Genomic DNA, 26,671 nt, shown 5'->3' with positions numbered 1-26,671 from the left:
ATGGAGTGAAATGACAATTACACTTGATGATGTATTGTGTTGCCTACTTCATTTTCCTATTTTGGGTAAGTTCTACACTCCACCCTCATGTATCAATGATGAAGGAGATGTGGCACTTGCAGAGCAGCTGTTGGGGTGCCTTATCTCCATGCTAGGGATGAGACAAAAAAGCAGAAGGGTGGCTCTAGGTTAGTTACATTGTATGATCATTTAGGAGATGCGGCCTCGATATTTACCACAAAGCAATGAGGAGGGTATTTGCCATATTTTTTAAAAATTTGAACACTTGTTAAAAGTTTTCTGATAAATTTGTCAAAACTGGAACACGATTTACATATCGGAAAACTGCAATGGAGGGCTGACTGAACAAGTGTTTTCTTTGTAACATTACAATTATACTTTAAGGTTAAATAAGTGTTTTTTTTTTAATACCAAAAAAAAGTGTTTTTTTGCTAAAAATATAGCAATTTATATTTTAGTTCAAAAAAATAAAAACGACATGTTTTTGTCTTTTCAAAAACGAATTGTTTCATTTTGAGTCTCAAATAGATATAATTTGGACATGTCTTTGACATTTTTTTAACAGAAAATTGATATAATAGATTAACATAATAATATGGACACATTTTGAAGATAAAAGGAACATAATATTGACATTAACATGAACATAAATTGGTTATTATGGACCAAAATAAAACAAAAAAAAAAATTGTGAGGATGAAAATATTTTATTTTTATTTTTAAGGAAAAATCAAAATTTACTACATTTTTCTAAATTTAATATATTTTTATAGTCAAAGTTTTTTCTAAGGTATTTTAATAACTTTATGGAATATTTGTAACAAACTTCCATTATAATTTATTTATAAAAAAAAAATAGTTTATTTTTTATTCATCAATTTTTGTATACATTCAACCTACATTTGATTTTTTCCATTTTTAAAACTTAATACACTGAACATGACTTTTGTTTTTCATCTTAAATAGCTTCATGGCAAGGCAATGCTTGTCATACAAATTCCAATGATGAATACTAGAATCAATTATCAGCAATTTATCTTTGCAATTTTATGCATTGCTTTGGTCTTCATGAATTCGGGTAACAAGTTATTTCCATGACTCAATTTTTTGTGCATTTTTATTTTCGTACATTAAATAGAATAATTCGGTACTATAATATGTCAATGTAGTTTTTTAAATGCATATTATTATCCACAATTTTTATAAATCATACTTTATTCGAAAACGTGTAGCATTTGTTTGATTTGCCAAAGTTTTTTTTTATCAATGGTAATTTATACTTACAAGAAAATGTTTTATTTTTTTGAACATAATATAAGAAAGTATTTTAAATAATCATTAAACTCAAAATATAATGTTTCATAAAATTTGTTGTAGAAGCTATGTGTTGCTTGTCGACCTCAAATTGGATTTTTTGTTTCATGCTTTTTAGGTTTCCTATTTTCTAAATATTTCATTTTAATTTTTAAAAACTTCTTAGATTTCCTCTGGCTCTTAGAAAATAAAAGACTACATTGTAATTTATAGTTGACCCTAAGGTAAATAAAATATGACAAAAAATTATTTTCACGAATTGAACTATAATTCTTTCAAATAATTTGTTCAGAGTTCATTGAAAATATATCTTTGACCGTTAGATAAAATCTTTGGGATTAATTTTCTTTAGCTTTTATATATTCTTGTAAAACTTATTATACAAAATTATGATGTCAGTAACATTTTTAATGACATTTTATGATTAACAGGAGTAACGAGTGATGATGTTATTATTCCTTATAAAAAGTGCTTTAACAATGGGCCATGTCCAAATCCTGAAGATGCACCATGTCACTGGTTTTGTGATAAAAGGGGCTACCCTAAAGGTGGCTTTTGTGAGGGAAATAATTGTTGTTGTCATAGATAGCTAACTATTTAGATAATTAAATTAATGCGTGTATTTTCAAATAATGTACTTCCGTAATTTTGCACTTATTCTTTGTATTTGTATAATTGTTTATACAAATACAAGGAAGTCAATAAATAAATACGATAATAGTTTTGTTTCTTTATCACTACAAGAAATTGCAGAAATCAAAGTACAAAGATAACGAAATCAAAGAAATTGCTCTTTTTTCGGAAATTTTTGTGGATTTTGCCCAAAATTTTGTAGGAAATAGTTATCTTATGGAATTTTGGGAGTATATCAGTTCTCAGGGTCAATTTCTCCTTGAACATTCAGAAAGAGAAAAGGAAAACATGCAAATTAAAATGTATAGATTACAATTTCGTTATCATTGTTCTTAATACGTCATATCACATGTCATCTAAAGCAAGCAAAATGTGAATTCACACAATACCCAGAATATATCAAAATACCTTCTATTGAGAAAAGAAAAACTGAATATATATATATATATATATATATATATATATATATATATATATATATATATATATATATATATATATATAGAACATAAATGACACCCACCACCAAATAATTGATCAACAAAATAAGAAGAAAATGAAACTGTATATTTGAGTCATGGGTGTTATAAATTGCAACTCTGATCATGCATGTTTCCAAGAACAAGGAAAGAACAGTTTTGCATCTCTTTTCCGCAATGATAATGGAGGATTCATTTATGCACAATCGTCTTGGACTCCATCCCAACTCACACCTTCCAAGGGAGAGGCCTATGCCATCCTTATATCTTTCCAATTGGCCATCACTTTGAAGTTTCATCAAGTAATATTTGAGTCTGACAATAAGACAGTGGTAGATGCAATTCACAGCAGCCGCCTAATTACTTAAGAGCTAGGAAATACATTCAATAAGTGTAGAGATCTTCTAATATACCATCCTAGTTTTGAGCTAGCTTTTGTTAGTAGATGTTTCGGACTGGGCCAAGGCCTAATACACGTGACTTAATTCACTTCTATGCGGAGATTTCTCATGCAAGTCAAGGGTGATGGATACAGTAGTTACTACGCTCTTCACATGCCAGCGGGACCATTAGATTCATCTCAAAGGCTCCCATAATCTCAAATGTCAGTTGTTGTCAGCTGACTGAGACGGTTATAAAAAGGAAAGCTTTGGCGCAAGGAACACAATTTAATCATTTTTCACTTTCGCTCCACCTTGATCACATACTGACTTGAACGTTTGAGTGCTAATGTTTTGCAGGTACTTTTCCGACTATGATCCACTGTACCTGAAGCCTATCACAACCATAACCATCTTAATTCTCACCGTTAGAGTCATCTAACTCTGCTTACGCAGATTAGTAGGCAAGCTAATAGATTACTCATTCTTTAGCAAGAGAGACCTACTTACATGTTAGCCCAAATAATTTCTATGTTGCTCTTCCTGGTGCCTTATCTCCATGCTAGGGATGAGACAAGAAAACAGAGGGGTGGCTTAGAGTAAAAAGCGGCTATATGAGGTATTTCAGACACATTGTCAATAGGGGAGATATGACTTTGCTGCTAGGGTACATTATGGTTTTGGTAGGATGTATCATTTTTACTGATAAGAGTTTCATGCTTGTAAAGCCACTAGGTTTGGTCTAGTGGTGAGGGGTTTGGGTAGTACGCAATAGGTCATGGGTTGGATTCCCACTCATTATAAACCAAAAAAAAAGAGTTTCATGCTTGTAGACGCGAAATATATATTGTTGTATATGAGTTTATTTACTTGCTATAGATTTTGTTGGGGCTTCTCTAGGTTGGTTACATTGTATGATCATTTAGGAGATGCGGCCTCGATATGATTATTTACCACAAAGCATTTAGGTTGGGTACTTGCCATATTTTTTAAAAATTTGAACACTTATTAAAAGTTTTCTGATAATTTTTTCAAAACTGGAACACGATTTACAGACTGAAAAACTGCAGTGGAGGGCTGAACAAGTGTTTTCTTTTGTCACATTACAATTATAGGTTAAATAAGTGTTTTTTGCTAAAAAAAATTATTTTAGTTCATAAAAATAAAAACAACATGCTTTTGTCTTTTCAAAAACGAATTGTTTCATTTTGAATCTCTAATAGATATAATTTGGATGTGTCTTTGACATTTTTTTAACATAATATGAACACACAGAATATTAATATAATAGATTAACATAATATGGACACATTTTGAAGATAAAATGGTCATAATATTGACATTAACATGAACATAAATTGGTTATTATGGACCGAAATAAAACCAAAATAAAAATTGTGAGGATGAAAATAAATTATTTTTATATTTAGGGAAAAATCAAAATTTTACTACATTTTTCTAAATTTAATATATTTTTATAGTCAAATTTTTTTCTAAGGTATTTTAAAAACTTTATGGAATATTTGTAACAAACTTCCATTATAATTTATATATAAAATTACTTTATTTTTTATTCATCAATTTTTGTATACAAACCTACATTTGATTTTTTCCATTTTTAAAACATAACACACTGAACATGACTTTTGTTTTCCATCTTAAATAGCTTCATGGCAAGGCAATGCTTGTCATACAAATTTCAAAGATGAATACCGATTTTTATAATTTTTTACCATTTTTTAATCCATGTAGCAAAGTTTTGGGCCCGAGGGAGGGAGTATTAAGCTTTTGATTTTGGATGAAATATGGCATTTATAATATTTATATTTGGTTTCACTGTATTAACCACCAGAATTATAGATATCTCTTTCCAACTTAGAGTTGACAAATATATTGATTACTAACTAAACTTGACAAATCAACAACATAATAGCAAAATGTAATTGAAAATATTACTACCTGAAGCAAGAAAACTAGTAAAATTCCAATTTTTACTCATATGAGAAATTAGGGTACCTTTCATGGATGCAATGAAATTGAAAAACAAGAAGAGAGGGAAAGGAGAGAGAGAGAGAGAGACTTACGGCATCAGAGCGGTGGCGTTTCCGGTGGATGGAGAGTGGCGGCGACTGGTGGTGGGCGGTGGAGGTGTCGCGTGAGGGTGACTGACAGAAGAGGAAGTATGGCGTCGTGGGAATGGGAGGGAACAAGGATAGGTTTAGTTGTAATTTTCAATAGTTAGTGAGGGCATAATGGTAATTTCAAGTGTACTACTGCGGATTATTTGTTAATTGATCACAACTTATTGTATTTATAGTACTAATCCCGTTTTTCTATTTGGAACAAGCTGATGTAAGTGTCCATAAACTTTTATTCAATATTTAAATCGATAAATTTGTTATATTAAAATAAGATGAAGTGTACTCTATAATTTGAAATAATTATAATTAATTAATATAAGCATTGTTAGCCACTTTTTTTTTTTTTTGAAGCAATTGTTAGCCACTTTTGTTTGCCCCATTTTTTATTTGATTAATATTAATCATTGTATTTTGAATGTTAGCTTATGATTAAGTCGGCAGAGCCCACCGAAGCTGCAGATGGGTTCTCGGATTTGCTTAGTTTTGTTTAACAGTAATGGAACTTTCCTCGGCGACTTTTATGTGTAGTAATTTAAATGTGAATATAATGGCTTTGCTCCATTACTTAGTGTGTGTTTGGTTTAGCGGTGGCTAGAATTGAGTTTGGTAGAATTGATTTTGATAGAATTGATTTTGGTTAAAAGTGAGTTGAGTAGAATTGATTTATGTTTGGATATATCAATATAAAAGTGATTCTCAATATTTGATGTTGTTTGGATGATACGAATCAAAATTACTTTTGAACGTGTAAATTACCAAAAAGACCTTTTAACATATATAAAATCATACTTCCTTCAAAAAATATATAAAATCGTACTATAAGTAATAATGTAATAGTATTATATAAAAATCACAATATTCCATTCCATGTGTTAAAAGGTGAAAATTTTGAAGGGCAACTTCAGCCCAATATTAAAAAACAAAAAACCAATAGTAAAAAAAAAAAAAAAACTCAACCCAAAAATAATAGAAGAATTGTCTAGAACCAGCCTTTTAATTTTAATTAATAAAAATAAAAACAAAAGACTCTTTTAACAAAAGACTCTAGACCTTCACCAACTATTCTGTCTTCCTCTTGTTCTGTTTTTGCGCTGGCTGCAACAACATTAAAGCTTTCACCAACTATTCTTTCTTCCCCTTGTTTGCCAAAATTTATAATATTTCATTTGTGTTCTTGTTGAATTTTATGTGAAAATTGGGCGTTTTCTTCCCTCTTTCTCTTCCATTTTTTTTCTTCTGAAAAATCTGCAAAAATAGGAGAAAGGCGTTGCTGATAAAAAAAATTGGAAGTTTGAATGATGTGCAGTGAAGAAGAAGATATGAGTAAGGGTAAGTAGGTAAATATAGATGCCACCAAAAATTAAAAGTATGAACGTGATTTGGTTTTGACGTGAAAGCTCCAATTTGTGGCTTCGACGGGACTTGCGTTTGGAAGAAGAATCACGTTTCAGAGATTTAATTTCATAGCTATCCAAACATAAAAAAATTGCTTCAAATCGCGTTTGAACCTCAAAACGTGCGTTTAGCTGTTTCAAACTTGGAACCAAACAGGTACTTAGAATTTTGTTGGGACAAGGGATTTAGGAATGTCATTAGCTTCTCAGACTCCTTGCAAATTGTTACTCTTGTTAAGAATGATGTTTCTCTTAACCATCAATTTGCGAATGAAATCATTAGCATCCGACAATTGCTGGATAGACATTGGACTGTAGTTGTTGATCAAACGCTCTGAGAGGGAATGCATGCGCGGATATGTTGGCCAAGATGGGGGCAAACTCTGTTACCCCGTCTTGTGAAATTTGAAGTCCCTCCTACTAAGTTGTCTAGCCTCTTTTTTGCTAATGCTTTGGGAGTTGCTTTTGTTAGAAACTAGTTTTTTCCTTTTGATTTTTGTTTTTTTTTTCTTTTTTTCTCTCTTGTAACCAAAAAAAAAAAGTCGGCAGAGAATAATATGGTTGCGGGAGAAACATGTGACTTTTAAAAGCCTATGATGATTGGGTTGTTAGAGCACCATTATCGATGCTTTCGGTACCATTCCTTAACTGCAAATACACGCTCCTTATCAGATAGATGGATAATTGTATGATGTCCAACGTTGCTACAACACTCCTCTGTTCACCATCGGCTCTCAATTGCCACGCACATGAGACTTTTTTTTCCTTCAACAATTAATTTCTTACCTTTTAAATTATAAATAAATTAAATATATTAGAAAATTGAATGCAACACTCTTTTCATTCAATTTTAAACTAAGGTCGTGGGTTCGATCACTGGTTTGAGTATGCAGCAGTGTTAAAACTCTTAGGGAGTGTTTGTCACCCATTTAGGTCCCACAAGACTCGAGGGATTAGTCTCTGCAGTTGCGCATAGAGGATACTCGGTTTACACAAAAAAAAAACAAAAAATTTGTGAATCATGTTTTCATTTTATAATAAATCACTACAAGAAATTTGATTTTTGGCAGCGCCAGGTGGTTGTTGCCAACGACTTGTAACAAAAAAAAGGCGCCTCCAAAAATTAAATTTCTTGTAGTGAATAGATATCTCACGATTTGTCCAAAAAAATAAATAGATATCTCACTTCATTATTTTTCATTTCATCTAGTCTTAACTATTTATTCTATATATTTTTAATTATTTTTCAACACATTTAATTTGATAATGAACCTCAATCACCATAATTTTTGGTCAAATTTTACACAAAATAGTGGCAATTCTCCTCGTATCTCAAATCAAAAAATAACTCATACTTTGAAAAAAGTTATACTTTTAGCACCCCTGAAATTCCTCAGTCACCCCCTAAAATGACCATAATACTCTCCTCGCTAACTAGAATGCGAACACGGTGCGCCTCCTAGAAAGTGAGTGTGAAAAGGAAGCGACCGTTTGGGAGTAGAGCCCCTATACAAAATTTTTGAAAAACAACGTTGTCCCGTATACATTTTTAAATAAATTATAATTAATATATTTTAAGTATTCAGATTTTTATTTAAAAACAACCCTAATTTGCTAAGCGAATTCATGCTCCCTTAGCAAAATTTCTCTTGTAATTTCCCTAACCTTATGATTTGTCTCCCTTTCAACTCGTCTAGCGAATTCAGTTATCCAAATTTTCCAACTTTTTACCTTGGCTTGCTAATACTCTCTTAGCGAATTGCCCAAACTCATATTCTTTGATATTTTCATATCCCTACATCCTTTGATCATTAAACCTACAAAAGATAATGAAAATAGGTCAAAGTAACTATTATCATGTTTTCTTGTTGCAAATTCAGTTAATCAGTTCCTTGAACCATATATTGAAAATAATGTAAATTTGGTACTTTTCAATCCTCAAGTTTTATACCAAGTTACACACAGTGAGATAGACAAAATGGACAATACCTTCGTTTAGGGATTAAAACTACTTGATATGTTCAGCTCAAATGCGTAACGTTCTTTCTGTTGGGGGTGCTATTTTTGCCCTTCTGTTGGACTAAATTTGTACTTTTCTCCTGGTACCTAATTGAGTTTTTCAGTTAATATATTATTTGGCTTCTTCAACAAAAATAAAAAAGTCGCTGAGAATAATATGTTTGCGGGAGAAACATGTTAGTACTTCGTAGTTGGCTAAGTACCTTTTAAAACACTGATGATTGGGTTGTCAGTAGATGAGATTTGAAATAAGTTTGAATCTAAGGTCGATGAGTTATATTTATTTGTACTTAACTTCGTCTGCAAAACTTGTATGTGCATTCTCACTTGGCAAGTAACAACCATGTTATTTCCCCACACTACAATGTGGTACACCCTAAAAAGCATGCAATCAATCATGCCATGCATATGCTGCAAATTTTACATAGGTTTAATGTTTGTTTTTGTGGCCTATTGTCTTATGATTTTGTAGTTGTGTTGTGGGTAGCTGACTAAAATTTTTTTTTCTAGGTCATGGCACAAAAGATTTAAAAGATTATGATGCAACAGAGCTGATAACAACCAATTGAATTATGTTTTCCAATCTTAACATGTCATCACAATTCATCCTCCTTTTTTGACAGATCATCATAATTCATTTAAAATAGGCAAAATGTGAATTCACATAATATACAGATCATCAGAATTCATTTAAAAAAGAAAAACTGAAAAGAGTTCTTTTGTACATATGTTATATCAGCTTCCAAATTCAACTGGCTTCCTCAGCTGTGCGAATTTCAGAATCAGGTGATAATTTAAACTTGAGAATCTTATGAAGCTGACACACAGGTTTCACTTGTTTTGTCGAAGGTTGACTTGAATCAATTAGTCTTGTTCCAGAAACTAGGTTGGTTTCAGATGGTTCAGTCTCTTCATGAACCACTCGTGTATCTGCACAACGGGAGACTGATCAAACAACTATGGAAGCGTGTACGAATATTCAGCTTTGAGATTTACGTCAACTCTTGGAAGGAAACTAGTATATTTAAAATATCCAGCCTTTAACAACCATATGCGATCAAAGAATCATGAAAAACGGGACATAATTTCCAAGACCTGATCCCTTCTATAGAAGTGGTCTGCATCCATGAATTGTAACTCACCTTGTTCTGAAAAGGCGATACATGTTCCGATAGTCTCCTCATATTCCCCGACCTGTAGACAACAATGAGCCATAACAATACTAAAATGGTCATATCATCCATTCATAGAAAGGAAAAACAGTAGAGAAGTAATTTGAATCCCCAGCTTTGTTTAAACTATCAAATGGAAGAATAACAAAAATTATTAAAGATGTTTTCAGTGTTGTCAAATAGTGGCTATAGCAACACTATAGTGCCATAGCATACCATAATAATTTTGACAAACCGCTAGTCGTCTAAAATACATTATTTAGTACAAAGCGTTGTCAAAATGCGGTAATACGAGCCCTGCAATGCTGTAGCGAAGCGCTGGAATTTCTAGCTGAAATACAGCATCATAATTATCTTCCTAATCCTAAACAAATGGATGGATTTCATCACTGCATCTAAAATTAACTTCCAAAAGATTAAGATGTGAGCATCTAGCACTTAACCAAAAATTCCAATTCATCAAATTGTAAAACAGCATGGAAGTTTAAAGTAGGTAACTTACCAGCTTAAATCTGTCATCAATGATTAATACCGGGTTTAAAGTATCAAGACCCTATAATTAACAATTATATAATATAAGCATACTTTATTGTGTAGGATGCAATAAATAATACACCAATATGAAAATAAATTATAAAATATGAGTGAATATTCAACTTGGACATTAAAATTGTAGGACGGTATGAATCAAGTCCATCACATACATTATTGACATTCCAAAATGATCTCTGAAACTGCATAATTTTAATCAAATCTGTCGCTCCATTGATATTTGTAGGGACTAAAATGACATTCAATAGGTAACGTCATCAATGAATTTGAAACTAAGTGAATAATGTCAACATACTTTGCATTTGATAATGAATCCATCCATAGCAACAGACTTGATTAATATTTTGCAATTCTATGACTATTTTGGACTATTGATAATGTGGGGACTAGACTAGGTTAATACAAACTACAATTTCAAGGACGTATTTACTAAAATATAGAACTTCATTTGTATACACTAACGGTGTAAAATTGTTTTACACATGCATTCAATCAAATATTGATACAAAGATATTTATAAAGATATTTAAGACGCTAACTTTAAAATGTGACATAATTGAGTAATTTGATTGGCTACATGTGTAAAATAAATTACAACGTCCGTGTATAGAGATTAATCATTAAATTATACTCATGTGTTAAAATTAATAACGCTGGTAAATACAATTTTAAAAAAATAAACCAATGAAAAATATGAAGAAATTGATGAGGGAACTTACAGTAAGAACATAGTTTGCATTTGGTGGGATATCAATTAGGCCATAAACACCATCTAAATCAAGCAAAACATATTCATCTTGATCCTCATGTGGTGTTGCATTTTCCTCCATATTCCTATATAATTGGAATTTTGAAGTGAAAACCGACAGATCATGCAAAATGAAAATCTAAAGTGGTAGAAGGAATGAGGCAAACCAGTGAATGATGAGAGTTTGAGACACGAGCCGGTGAGAGCGCGACCGCCAGAGACGACCACGGCCGTTGAAGATTCTTCCGGTTGAGAGCGGGACAGAGTTTAGAGAGATGACCTAAGGCTCTTGTGGTGATCCTTAGCAGCTAGAACCGCTACAGCTGTTTCTGCCGCAATTGTATCAATCATTGGATTAATCAAATGGCTTTGATTTAATATAGAAAGTAATTTATAAATTAATAATAAATCAATTAAAAAATACAGTCCGATTTCAAACTGAAGTGTGATTCAATTGTTATATAATCAATAATCATCATATCATATAGATCTAGCCAAAGACAGATCTAGTAATAGTGACGGAGCTAGACTAAAATATTCGGGACGGACCACCAAAACAAATTCCAACCCTGCAATTGTTTGTTGTAGACTGAGTGGCAGAGTTAGACTAAAATATTCAGGTGACTCCCTCCTCGGCTTAATGCGAAAGAAACAAAGATAACCTTTTAAATCTTAAATAACTTCGAAAGAAACTTATTTTACAATCTTGACATAAACTTTAGAAGATACCTACAACAAAATGAAAAAAAATTTAAACACAAACTGCAAACTACAATATTTCCCTGCAAGTAGTGTCCTACCTATGCTACCAAACCATACCCATGATCATGAGAATTCACTAAGCTAAGGTGAATTATTAACATACCTCACTTACTACATTATTTTCACACATAATGTATTATGTTCACGTATATCATATACTAGGGATTAACATTTGAGTAAACACTTACTCCATTCACACAATTAAATGTGAATATAACATCTATCAATCACATATATAAAGTAGCATATACTATATATTAAGGGTGTGTTTGGTAACAAGCTTATCTAATTAGTTTATAGCGTTTTTTGATATGCTATTTCAAGTAGCGTATGAGCTTATAGCTTATAATTTTTTACACTTTATCCATTTTTACCATTTTTTATTTTCATTTATTATTTCTTTATTTTTTTTAAAGATATAATAACTACCCACTAACCAATGTACTTTTATGTCATTTTGTATTTACAACAGCTAAATTTGTCAAACACTTAGCTTATAGCTGAAAAGCTAGTAGAATGAAATTAAAGTGTTTGGCAAATTTAGCTGTTGCAAATTCAGCGCTTATAGCTTAATTTTACCAAACAGAGCCTAAAGCTTATTGCTAGATATCCTTCACATAGAGTTGCCTATTTTGGGCTAGCATGTAAGTAGGACTCTCTTGGTTAACAAATCCATTGATTGCTCACTAAATTTTACATTTTGAACAACAAATAGTAAATCAAACGCATTTACAAAATAACAAAGTAATTAATCTGTCATCTGCAGAATTAGGACATAATAGCATTGCAATTAGATCAACAATCTAATAGCACAATGTAATTGAAAATGTTACTACCCGAAGGAATAAAACTAGTAAAATTCCTTTCATGGATGTAATGAAATTGAAAAACAACAAGAGAGGGAAAGAAGAGAGATAGACTTACCGGCATGAGTGTGGCAGTAGCAAGCGATGGCCGTTCCGGTGGGTGGAGAGTGGCGGTGACTAGCGGTGGGCGGTGGAGGTGTCGCGTGAGGGTGACAGACAGAAGAGTGGCATGGCGTCGTGGGAATAGGATGGAAATAAAGATTGGTTTTGTTGTAATTTTCAATAGTTAGTGAGGGCATAATAGTACTTTCAATTGTAAAATATTGTGTGAAAAAAGAATTTCCGCAGCCTCTCGAACTCGGATATTCAAACTCATATTAGCATTTTTCCAAGCCTGCTGCGGATGAGTTATTATTAAACTGCATAATTTGTGAGTATTAACTACTTACGTGAGACCAAATATTAGCTGATTCAGTGATGATTGGCGCTGAACTTGGTAGAGAGGACGACGGTTCGATCCCCGCAACTGCATTTGGGAGGGGACTGGAACTACTTGATGCCAGAACTCACCCCGAACTCTGAAATATTATGACCCCTTCCCCTAAGAACCAGAGGGTGAAAAAAAAATATTTATGTGACTTGTTATCATCGGTTGTTGACAAATACTCCAAATTATGAAAAAGAGAATTTGCCTCACCCAAGAACAATGTAATCCACCCAAGAACAATGTAATCCACACTTTCTTCACTAGTATTCTTACATTTCAACTACAATATTGTGCATGAATTAGAAAATTAATAGTTATCCATATTCTTCATTGAAATATGCTTTGGCCGGATATGCATATAATATTTAGGCTAAATTTTACTTTTGACCCCCTAAATTTTATAATCTTACAATTTTGACCTCCTTATTTTGAAAATAGGATTTTTGGCCCCTTAACTTTAACCTTTTTTGCAAACATCAGCCCCCCTTTGATTTTGATTTGGTCGATGCTTATGTGTACACCACATGACATATGCTGACTGTATACATATTGATGACCGAACATTTCTTAATTATTTAAATATTTTTAGCTATTCATTTATCATTTAACTAAAATAATTATCATTTTGTATCTCAAAAAAAAAATCCAAATCCAGAAATTAATCAACTCTAAATCCAGATATTCATCCATCAACATATAATCTCAAAAAAGAAACTCATTATTCTCTCATTACATTTTCAAAAAATGTCCAATCAGCAATATATATACAGTTGGCATGTGCTAAGCCATCCACATAAGCATTGGTCAAGTCAAAATTAAACGGGGCCTGACTTTTGCAAAATTGACTAAAGTTAACGGGTCAAAAATACTATTTTTAAAATAAGAGGACTAAAATCACAAGATTGTGAAACTTAGGAGATCAAATACAATTTAACCTAAGATCTAATAAGTATAATACTTCAGCTAGCTTATTAGTCTAGGAAAACTATATGAATTGTATTGAAAGATAAATGAAAATTAGAAGTTTTTTTTTTGTTTTTTGAAGGATCTAATCAAGTTATATATTCAATTTTTCCTTACATTCTTTATGAGTCAATATCTCTAACTTGAAACATTTTCTTTCTATTCAAATTAATTTTTAGGTATTAGTAAACATATTCGTTTGATTTGTAAAATAGCAATTACTTGACAGAACAATATATGACAGAACAATATATGACAGAACAAGATAATGCAGGACAAGAAAAAACTGTATCGAAGAGATATATGGCAATAATATTTTTATATTCGAAAATAAAATGAGTGTTTTCATATTTTTTATTGTTGTACTGTGGAAAAAAAGTTGTATTGTGGTTCAGTGAGGGACAAAAAATCTTGTTTTTGTCCTGTTCCTTTCTACCTAATTTGTCCAGTCTCATAACCAGTTTCAAATCAAACAGGATACAACAAAAGTTGTCAAGTCCAGTTCCTTATTTTTTAGCAGATTAAATACAAAATGGTGGCTTCTAACGCATAAAAGTGTTTTTGGTAGTACTTAAAAGAAACTAAGAAGATGCTACCTTACAAATTGCAAACTCCTTACGAGTACTTTTAGTAGTGTTTCTATTAATTATGTCTTTAGAGATTTGAATGTCTTTCCTTTAAAAAGACTCTAATATTTTTTGTAACTCTTCTGTCATTTGAATGAAGATGCTTGAATTTAAAAAAAAAAAAAAAAAAAAGATGCTACCTTATTATTTATCTTCATATATTTTGTTGTATATTATGTGTTAGAAAAACAACCTCTGATTAAAAGAATACACATAAGAAAAATACAAACAAATAACACCCGATATTTGGTAATAAAATTTGGCCAATTGTGCCTATATATCCGACTGCAGAGTGGTTACAGTGCCTATGATTTATGGAGTACAAACTTATATTTAAATACCTGTGGTCCAATTTATAATATTACCCTTAAGTTGTAACTTCAACAAACGTTTGAGTATGGCCTAAAGGACATGTCTCTGTCCACTTACAGGGTAACTATGAGTCATACTCAACAACATGGAACATAAGGTATTGATGGAAGTCTTTTATGAAGAGATGTCTAATCACAAATGTAAAATTATCTCAATTTTATTGATGATTTTAAGCAAACATATGCACACTTTTGAGAGCTTCAAAAGAACATATAAGCATAGAAAATGAGTCACAACTCACATAGCTAAACTTTTCAAAGGCTTATTACAAGAACAGAGAAACTTTTTTAGTGTTTTCTCTAGGATGCATCTAGTTGTGAGTTACTTTGACTTATTTCAGTATTATAAGCAGGGTTCATCTCTAAGTCCATTTTGGTTTGTGTTACATCATCATTATATACAAAATATTTGGCAATAACAATGAAGCAAAAGAAGTTGACAACACTCAATAAGGCCAAAAAAGCATAATAATAATCTAAACGTGAGACATTTAGATTATCCAAAATCCAACCCTTATGACCATGTTTACTTGTGTAATGAGCAACATTTGATAGAAGAAAACTACTCAAAAAATTTCCAATGCTCAATCCAACCCTTATGATGTTCCAAGACTTTTCATGGATTCAGGTGCTTGGTCATAGAAGAACTCTAGCTTAGCAACTTCCACAAAGGTATCAGCAATCCCCGTCAAAGCGAATTGAGGGAGAAGAATGAAAATAGTACGAGGAATTGTATCGTGAGCGCCTAAGAGGTTGTTTTCTCTAGCAACAGCGAGTCTCTTCCTTTCGATGAGGCATGCAACCACCATTACAATGACGTGAAACACAAGGCCAATTCCTAATCTTTGTAGCATTGTGATCCCTCTTGGATTCTTTGTGTAGCGTCGGATCGCAGGAACAAAAACACGATCATAGATTACAATGCTTATCAACATGAAGATATATACAAATGCTACGAGACTTGCTGGAGGGATTTTAAAATGAGGTCCCATTCTCCTATCTAGGGTAGTGCCTTGTTTGACGAAGAGTGTGTTTGTTTGAGCTAAAATTGTGCTTGGAATACATGTTGCAATCAATATAGGGATCATTTTTGTCATTTGTTTTGTTTCCTCAATTTGTGTCACAGTACAAAGCATCCATGATGATGTTTGACCAGTCTTCACTGCAGCTTTGTCAAGGAATCTACAAGTATTCATCAATTTTATGACTATTTTGTTCAGTAGTAACAGCTAGAGAATATATATATACTTATGCATATGGTTTATCGTATAAGTAGTACATAGATGTGTCCAGTGTTTGACATGTATCGGTGTCTGAAACTTACATGACACTTACAAGTATGATTACATTTAATTATTTTCATTTTTTTCAAAAATATTACCAACGTCTACGTGTCAAGATAGTATCTAATATATGTGTGTCAGAGTCAGTGTTTTATGTGACATGGAAAAAACTAATAAAGACTATTAAGCACTAACCTTAATGAAGAGCTGTGATTAATTCTATACCTTCCTTTACTTGTATACTCTTCAATGCTCACCTCATGTAGCTCTTTTGAATCGATTGGGACATTTAAATTCCATTTTCTCATAGCAGCCACAAAGACTTGAACCATTCTTGTTAAAGGGCTTCCAGAGGGTAATCTATGTCTATAAAGTGGTTTTCCTAACACAAAAATCAATATGGCAACAACAAGTCCAATGGTTGGAATGCCATATCCAAAGGCAAAACTGACATTGTCTTGTATGTAAACTAACACTGTTTCGGCTGAAATGGTTCCGAGTAAAATATAAAAAACCCACCAATTGTAAAAGGAAAGTTTTTGGGACCTCTCTTTGGGCTCAAACTCGTCAAATTGGTCAGCACCAATTGTGGAAATGTTGGGCTTAGTTCCACCTGTGCCTACTGCAATTATGTACAGAGCAAAGAAGAAAATACCAATTTGGAATGATGAAGCTTTTTGGCAATCTTTGTCTGCTATACCTTGAGCACATGGTGGTGGCCTTAGCATTGGTAGTGATACTGTTAGAGTCAATAAACACATTCCCTACGTAAAAAATATTACATTAGTGATTTTTGATGTTTGATGACTTCAATTAGTATGGATTCAAGAGAGGAATTAAGTTCAAAAAAACGGACTAATGAAACTTTACTAAGCACATTTAAATTATGAGTTTTTTACAGTATCATCAAAGATTGGTATAGGAGGGAAATTGAAAACCTTAGAATTGAATATCTTCTTACCAAAAAGTAAATTGCTGATGATATAACAAAGGTCCAATATCGGCCGAAATAGGCATCGGCTATGTAAGCCCCAACAACTGGCATGATCGAAACTGTACCAGCCCAGTTGGTAACATTATTTGAAGATTTGACAGTACCCTCATGTTGCTTTTTTGTTAGATACAACACTAGATTTGATGCTATTCCATGGTATGCCATCCTTTCAATCATTTCATACCCTATAATAAACATTTTCCATGTTACTTGAGTGAGAAGAAAAAAGTGTTTGATTTCTATTAGGAAAATTCTTTTATTGGTCATAACCTTTACCATACATCAATTAATACACATAATGAGTTTCAGTAAATCTGCATTCCGTTTCGGAAACAGAGTTAGTGCAGTTTGTGTTGACACAGTTTTCACGCAGTTTTACATCACAGCAGTCCGATCAAAAACATGTGACTGAGATTGTTTCACATGATTTTATAACTGTATTAATTTGGACCGTCCGATCTATAATTTGAAACTGCGTGAAAACTTTGTTAAAAGCTACAGCAGTAAATCTGCATCCGTTTCGGTATGGCATTAAGGGAGCCAGGAGGCTGCATTTATTTTACAGTACCTACTATGAAGGAACAAGCTCTCCATTTTTCTGTATTTGATCTTAAAACTGGTCTACCTTTAAGGTCCACTGTGCCATCTTCAGTGTAATCTTCACTTCCTCTAGCAGGGTCCTTTTCTCTTACCATTGCTATGATGCTAGAGGATTATGTGTTCTTTATAATCTCTGCTAAACTTTACTTTATATAATTTCTTCTACCTAAGGCAATGCATTATTTAATTGTCCAATTGCTTGGAAAAATATGTTGTTGCAACGTACATCTTGGTTTATACTTTTGTCATTTTATTTACAATTTATTCGCTTCTCTATTCTTTTATGAATTTAATTTATATGCACCGTCAGTGCAAAGTTATTTTGCACATTCGTCCAATAATATAACGACACATCATGTATGGTAATTAAAAACACATGATGTGTCACATTCATTAAGTGATGTGGCAACGTGTCATTGGATGTATGTGTAAAAAACTTTTACACCGACGGTGCACAACAATTAAACTCTTCTTTTATTGTATCATTTTCTTTAAATTATTAATGTGAGATCGACGGGTCACAAAATGTCATAAGCTATTAGAGAGTTAGGGAACAAAACAGATTTGTGCTGATTAAATTGGCTTTCACCTAACGATAATAGATTTAAACAAATGACTCCTTCTACGCAATAGATTTACAATAACAGAATATATTATACTTTCTATTGAGAAAACAAAAACTGAAAAAGAGTTCTTTTGTGGAAAATTCTTTGATAGGCACAAATATAAATATGAGGTGTTAGACGCACTCACAAAACAAACAAAAATTAAAAAAAAATAAAATAAAATGATGATGATTGATGTAATTATATTATTTTTGTTTTAAATTTTTGGATTAGTGTGTTTGTGCCTAAGATAAAATATTATTTGGAGTGATTGAAAAAGAGTGATAATTACACAAATCTAAACAATTAGGAATTTAGCAAGAGAGGGATGTGAGTAGGGAAAAGCTGGCAGGAGATTATAGTAATCTTTTTTATATTATCTTTTTTGACTAAAGTAGGCCAATGCTTCCATGGACTAGTTAAGCAAATGGTCCATGATGGACCACTAATTTTCACATTTTCCTTTTCAATTATAACCATTGGATGAAACATGTGCATATGATTATCATAGACTTCAAACACCAAATAAAATCTATTTTCACTCTCTCTTTGCTTTGTCCCATCCTGTCAGCGCCTCCACCCTCTCTCTGCAGACTCTCCATTAAAATGAAGGAAAATTTTAAAATAACGGTGGGTTTTTTTTTTCTTCTTAATTAAATATTTGATCCCTTACATTTATTTTAAATTTTAATTTGGTTCTTTATGTTTTCATTAGGTTTTAATTTAGTTTTTTCCGTTAATTTTATCACTAATACCATTTAAACTATACACGTGTCAGTGTGTCCTAGTGTCCACATATGCAAACCGGTTGTCACATGTGACAAAATTGACGAAAAAGATTAACTAATACCGATGGTAAAAATGTAAGAGACCAAATTAATACGATTTAAAGTAAAAGACCAAATTAAAATATAAAATAAAAGTAAGAGATCACACGTTTAGTTAAGCCTTATTTTTTAAATACTATTGTAGTATTTAAAGGTATTTTTATTGGAGCAAATTACATTTGTGTACTTAATAATCACTGCTTCTTAAATAACCGTACTTATAAATTTAAGTGAAACTCATTTATTTATTAGTACTTAATAGGCACGGCTTCTTACATTACATTTGCTGGAATTTCTAGCTGAGATAGAGTATCATACTTATCCGCCTAATCCTATATATAGCTTTAAAGGACACACACATCTAAACAAATGGATGGATTTCATCACTGCATCTAAAAATATCTTCCAAAAGATTCATATATGAGCATCTAGCACTTAACCAAAAATTCCAATTCATCAAATTGTAAAAGACCATGGAAGTTTAAAGTAGGTAACTTACCAGCTTAAATCTGTCATCAATGATCAATACTGGGTTTAAAGTATCAAGACCCTATAATTAACAATAATATAATATAAGCATACTTTACTGTGTAAGAATGCAATAAATAACAAACCAATATGAAAATAAATTATAAAATATGAGTAAATATTCAAATTGGTCATTCAAAATAAATTATTAAATCTGTCCCTCACATATATAATTTTAATCAAATTCGTCCCTCCGTAGGTATTTGTAGGGACTAAAATGACATTAAATAGGTAACGTCATCAATGAATTTGAAACTAAGTGTTAAAATATTCATGATGTTGAATATGTTGCATAGGTTTGAAAATTAAGGGAGCATGTTGTTTTGTAATTGTTCAAACCTAGTTTAAAAAGTTAGTTTCATTTCAAGTTAGTTGGTTGTAACTAACTTGTTAGTTAGTAGTTGGTTAGTTGGCTACTTGCTTATCAAGTTAACCATCTATCTTTTGTTTTCTATAACTTTTTCTCATATTCTCTAATCAATAAATCTCTTTTCTTTTCTCCCTAAATCTTCTTCCTCTTCTTCAATAACACAAAGTGTGTGTTTGTTCTCCAACATAAAGTGGAGGTTAGAATAATGTTTGGACGTTAGAATATTGTTTGACCATTTTCACATGATCTCGACTCTCCCATGAGGCTTCTCTTCATACTTCTTGGTGTTGATTCTGAAATTTGGTTTGTTGTTCGTTCTGTCTAGCTGACTTTCAACTAGCATCGATTAGGTTGCCTTTACAAATTCATAGTGAGAGTCCTGACAGCTCAGCTTGCGAAGGTGATGGGAATTTAATGTCAGTAGCACAATCCACGTTTAATTGTTTTAAAACATACATCCGGAACATTTGGATGATTCTATTGAAACTTCTGAACCCCTATCACAAAATGGTGTACAAATAACAAATACCTTAATGAAACAAATGATTCAATTACTTTCAAACTTGAACCACTAAGCAGATGAAAACATTTTTCAAAAACAACTATAACACTACAGAGTGCATACTATCATAGCAACAACCTTGTTTCCCGTCAGCTCCTATTGGAACATGAAACTTGTTTTTTAAGATTACATAAGAGTCTAACAAGCTATGAAAAATTAAATTACATTTTTTCGACTTCTTCTAGTTTGTATCTCTCTCTTAGAATATTACACATACAACAAATCCGATATCAACCAATTGAATTATGTTTTCCAATCTTAACTTGAGCAGCAACCAACTCTCTTCAAGGCAGAAACATCATTTTTAATATCTATTTTCTCTCCTTTGGCCGGCACAGACGCGTTTCCATTTTCAGCACCCTCTACTGCTTTCTTGCTAACAATATGGTAGATTTGAGTCAGAACTTCAGCGAATGCATTCTCTACGTTTGTAGCCTCCAGAGCTGAGGTTTCCATGAAATAAAGTGATTCTTTCTCAGCATAAGACTTCCCATCTTCAGTTGATACAGCTACAAGGTGACGAAGATCTGCTTTGTTGCCGACAAGCATCACAACAATGTTGGAATCTGTGTGGTTTCGCAGTTCTTTCAACCATCTGTCGACGTTCTCAAATGTTGCATGGCGTGTGACATCATATACAAGAAGTGCACCAACTGCCCCACGGTAGTAAGCACTGGTGATGGCACGATACCTGCAGATAGAAACGTGATTTATTAACATGATTTTGGTAGTAAATTTTAAAACAAAAAAAAATTGGCTACTTGCAACACACCATTACTAAACAATGGATTGTTAAGCATTAATGCAGCATTGTGTTCATTAAGGAGGTTGCAGGGCAAAAGCAAAACTACAGAAATCAAAACAGGACCCTATTGTATTCATAGAGTGGGCTACAGAACTTGAGTGATACTGCAAGTCCATAACTATCCTTTGTAAGTTGGATAACTACATATTTGACATTCCCACTAAACAAAGATAAGAGTCAAAACGATGTTATCGGGGCACATCAAGAAGATCGAAAATTGCATATGCTTAGATTCATAGCACTAACAATCAGGAAACATCATCAAGATTGACATTGGCCATATAATTAGATTTCTGCTACTAATAATCGGCACATCAGATTTTGCACAGGAATCTAGCCCCATATTCCTGGTTTTCTAATCACCCCTTGCTCAAAAATAGCAGTTAACCATGAAATAAAAATGTGAGCATGTTGTTCCATTATTCTTCAGGGAACGTGTTAAAAACTGGGGAAGATAATCCAAACTTTGTTGGAACAAAATTATATATTGATTTATCTACCAAAAAAAAATATTATATATTGATTTTTTATTCAAAAATATATATTAGAAAACACAGTATATATATGTTTACGTTATTTATTCCAATCCTTCAGATCAGGTGCAACTATCAATTTTCTAATCCCCATTAATGTAAGGATGGCTTGGTGGTTGGGGTGAGGGAGTTAAGGAATGCAGTGTTAAGGAGATTGAGGGTCTATCCCACCCACAACATTAACACTAACATATACCAATAAACTAACACTTCCCATTTCCAAGCAAACAAACTCTCCATTAATATCTGAAGTAAAATTTCAACAGTAGAAATTTACTCTTACTAGCAAGGTGCTAGATGGGGATTTTTTTTTTTCCTTTTGGGGAGGGAGATTTTAGTTTTCAAGGCAACACTTGACGAAAAGATGACTATTATTGTTTAACTCTTGAAAGGAATAGTTAATGGCAAACAGAACAAGAGGCCAATATATTATTACATCAGTGTAAACTTTTTTACCATCTTGAATTGATTATAGTGTTAAAATAACAGTATACGACTCAAGGGTTAAGATACAAGCAATTTATTTGCATCAAACTTAACAGTATACGACTATATGTAGTAAACATCGAACAAGTATGATTAATCATTCTGAAAAATTCTATTTTAACATTGTGATTAGGTGGCCTGTGAGAGGGGTCAAAACTTTTTTATCTTTTCAGGTGATCTTTCATATGACATGTATCAAATGAAAACAATATAATCAACTTCTATTGGAAAATGCTTAACCGAGGTTGATATTTAACTTTATTGTGCAACAATTGCACCTAAATGCTTTTATATATGGGACAGTTTGATTGATCGAGATCATAGATGACCAAAGCGTAAAGAACAGAAGCACCCGCACATATCAACATTGCAAAAACCCAGCTATAAGATGAAATGCAAAAAGTAAGAACATGCTTGATTTGGAGAAATGTTTTTAGTTTTCACTGGTAATTACAACAATGTCACCTTATCTAATCAATGTGGGAATCTTAACAACACAGACCCCTCACACCCAAAACTGGACATTAGGAGTGTGGCCATGAGTGATCCGAAAACAGGTAGCCCAGCAGATCTTAAATAAGACATCCATCTTATCCGTCTTAGAATATAAAAACAGAAAACTTTTTTTTTTAAAACCAAACAATCCTTAAATGTCAAAATGAGGCTTATACATGAAAATAAACATGAATCAAGATATTATTATACAAATTCACAAGTGCTATGTCAATAAAAACCTTTAATTTGTAGTTCCTTAATTAAACTTTCCCAAAATCAAAATCACATACTAGATGACAAGTGCATATATTATTATATCAATAAAAGTAAAACACTTGGGTCATCTTTTTTTTTTGACAATAACACTTGGTCTTTTTTAAACAACATTAAACTCTTGTGTTTTTTCTAATACACAAAAAGTCAAAAATATTGGACCTCCGTCCAAATTCAACCACTAATCTGGAAAAATCAAAGTACACGCAAAAAGTCTAAATAATTGAATCTAAAAGACACAACACTGAATTCCTTACCAATAACAGCATTATTATTAATTAATTACTAATTACCAAAACTAACTCCACACACACACACACAATTCATTTCTTCATCTTCCTCTTCTATTGGTTTTATTTATTTATTTCCCTAAATAAAGTGGCAAGCATCCGTCCACAAATCTTAGCTCAACCGACAAAAATGTCAAAATTGTTAAGTCAGAATCAGAAGACACTGTGATCAGAATTCGTATCTCGCCTAATCCACTTGTGTGTGTGAATTTTCAATGGCTATTGTCATTTATGTACCAAAAAAAAAATGACAAACACCACTTAAACCCACACAACTCAAATGTCCAGTTCGAACTCGAGTGAAAATGTTCGGCCTAACAATATCAGTATTGCCGATAAAGCTAGACATTGAGGAAATTACGCTCTATTATTCAAATTGAACACAAACCACACAAATTAAGCAATTTAAGATCACTACTTTAGCAACAAAAACAACAGATCACGATCCACTATACTACAAGTATCACAAGATCAGATCCATTAAACAAAATTTACTTAATAATTTTTCCAACTAAACACAAATCAATTACTTAATCATGATCTTCCATTTTCAAACAAAACAAATCTCAAAATAGAAGAGATTGAAGAGAATAACCTTTCTTGACCAGCAGTATCCCAGATCTGAGCCTTAATGACTTTAGAATCAACATTTAAAGTACGAGTAGCGAATTCAACACCAATGGTAGATTTGGACTCAAGGTTGAACTCATTCTTCGTGAAACGAGAAAGAAGATTCGATTTACCAACACCGGAGTCACCGATCAGAACTACCTTGAATAGGTAGTCGTAGTCGTCGTCAGCTCTGTAACCCGCCATTGTTGGTTTTCTTCGAATCTGCTCTGTGTGCTCTTTCTTTGCTCACTCACAAAGAAAAGAGAGAGAAAAGAAAAAGAGAGAAAAGAGAGTTGAAATGGTTCAAAAAAGCGCCGCAAGTATTTATTTGTTTATATTTCAAAAAAAATCGGAGAAATTGTGGGTTTATCGGATTATTAGTGATTTGAGTCAAAAGAGAATTAATTATTATTGGTGGATGAGTTATTTTTTTAAAATATTTTTGGTAATAAATTAATAATCAGTGACGATTTATTTGCTTACCGTTAAACTTAAAAATGACCAATAAGGCAATAATATGTCATCTAATTTTTTGATACTCACAAATTTTTATGTACGGAGAAAATTTGGTTAAAATAAAAACTCTATCTTAACTCTTAAGTGTTAAGCAAATTTTTGACATAGACTAATAGACTAATCATTATTAAATGATTGAAAAATATCTACCTATATCATGCAAAAGAATATTTGTTTATATTATCTTAAGGGAGTAGAGATGAGAATAGACATGCTACATGCTAGTCTATCGGGTCTTAAGGCTTAGCATAGATAGGTTTAGGGCAGGCCAACTTATTTTTTTAAATAGAGCAAACAAAGGTTTTTTTATAAGTCTATTTAGTTAAATAGGTCAGGATGCAGGTCATTAAAAAAACATTTTAGCTTATTAGATGGGCCTATTTAAATTAATATGAATAATATTTTTACTACTATTATTATTATTTATATATTAAAACTTGTGCTTTAATTAAATTATAAATTCATTAACGTTTTTAGTATTAATCAACATTAGTTTGTCACGTATATAAATGTATTATTATAAACTTAGAATTGATATATGATGACATATATAGTCAAAGTCTATAAAATATCATGTTAAATATCAAAAGGACATTGATTTATTAGTTTATAAAGTATATTTAAAAATACATATAAAATTATTTATTTAAATATGTTCATGTGAAATAGGCTTTTAAACAGGCTAACAGACTACATTAGGCTTTCAAAAGGTCAAACTCAGTCCTAAAAGATAAGCCTATGATAGGCTACATGTCAGGCTAAGGCCTTTAAATTTTTGACAGGTCAGACTCAAGCTTGGCAAAGCCTAGCTCGGCCTAACCTATTCTCACCTCTATAAGGGAGTATTTGATCTACTAAAAAATAAAAAAATTGTACAAGACAAATTTAGTTATACTGTGTCTGATTTATAAAATGTTCTTGGAAAAACTAATGTATGAGACAAAAACTGAAATTCTTGTCTCCAACTGAACCATGATACAATTTTTTTCCTCGGCATAACTTGTGTAAAATACCAAAATAACATTTTGTCCACAAAATATCCTACAAGACAAAATTTGTTCAATATTTTTAAACTTTGTCATGTATTGTTATGTCATGTACTATTCTATCCAGTATTTATATTTTGCAGATCAAACGGATCCTTAATACATCTAAGGTATTATCTCATGAATAAGAGTTTAGCCTTGTAATTTTAAAGTACTGAATTTGAAATCTCTTGTAGACCATATTGTAAAATAGATATTAGTGTCACTTTAATCCATAAAAAATTTCCTTTTCAACAATTCAAAAAATATAATATCTTTTTTTTTTATAATCAAATATAATATCTTGTTGATTAGTTGGTAAGATTTTGTAAATTTATAATATTTATAATATAATGTATATTACTAAATAATAAACCCACTTGGATTGGTCTGGTGGTATTAACTTGGGACCTGAGAGTGTGCTCCTCCTTAAGGTCTCAGCTCTCAGGTTCGATTCTCTATGACATCAATTTAGGTGGACTAATTTAACTTCTTCAAAAAAAAAATCAATATTGTCATGATTTGTGTTTCTTTCGTTCATTGATTATAATTTATCAAATAGTATTTATTTTATTTTTTTTATAAACCTCTAATTTTTAGGGAAATATCCCAAATAATCAAAAGTTTAGCTTAAATATAAATAAAATTTGTCTAAAAATCATTCTTTTTCAGAATTGAACTTAAATTTTTTTAAATGATTCATCTTCAAGGAAGCACGTTAACAATTTGAGCTAATCACTTGATTATTTTACGTGTTAGTTTTTTTAATCATTTTTTTTTTTGTCAAGTAACATAGTGGCTAGAAAATTCGCCTTAAAGGTAAAATATTTTTTAATCAGTTTTACCAACTAATTAATCACATGTTATGTCTATATTTTGTCAAGAATGGAAAAACATATTTTTCTTTAATTTATAATGTTTGTGACAACTTGAGTTCCTTTAGCCCACTATAAAATATGTTCCTGAACTTTACCAAAAAGAAAAAAGAAAAACAAATAT

General features: G+C 31.7%; 2 protein-coding genes and 1 pseudogene across 5 annotated transcripts; all 3 read right to left on the bottom strand.

The window, feature by feature from the left end:
* Positions 1 to 8,933: 8,933 nt before the first annotated feature.
* Positions 8,934 to 12,726, bottom strand: LOC123895039 (general transcription factor 3C polypeptide 6-like). 4 transcript variants are annotated; one of them, XM_045945225.1, is made up of 6 exons: positions 12,540 to 12,713; positions 11,021 to 11,182; positions 10,825 to 10,939; positions 10,056 to 10,106; positions 9,524 to 9,575; positions 8,934 to 9,311 (listed from the first exon to the last, which is right to left on the bottom strand). In XM_045945225.1, the coding sequence occupies exons 3-6, from the start codon at positions 10,933 to 10,935 to the stop codon at positions 9,130 to 9,132; spliced, it is 396 nt and encodes a 131-aa protein (XP_045801181.1). In that variant the 5' UTR covers positions 10,936 to 10,939; positions 11,021 to 11,182; positions 12,540 to 12,713; the 3' UTR covers positions 8,934 to 9,129. The 4 variants fall into 4 exon arrangements, with proteins under 4 accessions (XP_045801181.1, XP_045801183.1, XP_045801184.1 ...); XM_045945227.1 differs by having other exon boundaries at positions 11,021 to 11,176; XM_045945228.1 differs by lacking the exon at positions 10,056 to 10,106 and having other exon boundaries at positions 12,540 to 12,726.
* A 2,442-nt stretch (positions 12,727 to 15,168) lies between these two features.
* On the bottom strand, positions 15,169 to 17,330 carry LOC123896444 (annotated as a pseudogene).
* Positions 17,331 to 20,605: 3,275 nt separating this feature from the next.
* On the bottom strand, positions 20,606 to 24,674 carry LOC123895038 (ras-related protein RABA1b). The gene is made up of 2 exons (XM_045945224.1): positions 24,115 to 24,674; positions 20,606 to 21,328 (listed from the first exon to the last, which is right to left on the bottom strand). Exons 1-2 carry the CDS (start codon positions 24,333 to 24,335, stop codon positions 20,896 to 20,898), a joined length of 654 nt encoding a protein of 217 aa, XP_045801180.1. The 5' UTR covers positions 24,336 to 24,674; the 3' UTR covers positions 20,606 to 20,895.
* Between the last annotated feature and the right edge of the window lie 1,997 nt (positions 24,675 to 26,671).

The sequence above is a fragment of the Trifolium pratense genome, linkage group LG7 (genome assembly GCF_020283565.1).
Source record: "Trifolium pratense cultivar HEN17-A07 linkage group LG7, ARS_RC_1.1, whole genome shotgun sequence".
Lineage (NCBI taxonomy): Eukaryota > Viridiplantae > Streptophyta > Magnoliopsida > Fabales > Fabaceae > Trifolium > Trifolium pratense.
This window is presented reverse-complemented; position numbering and strand designations above follow the sequence as displayed.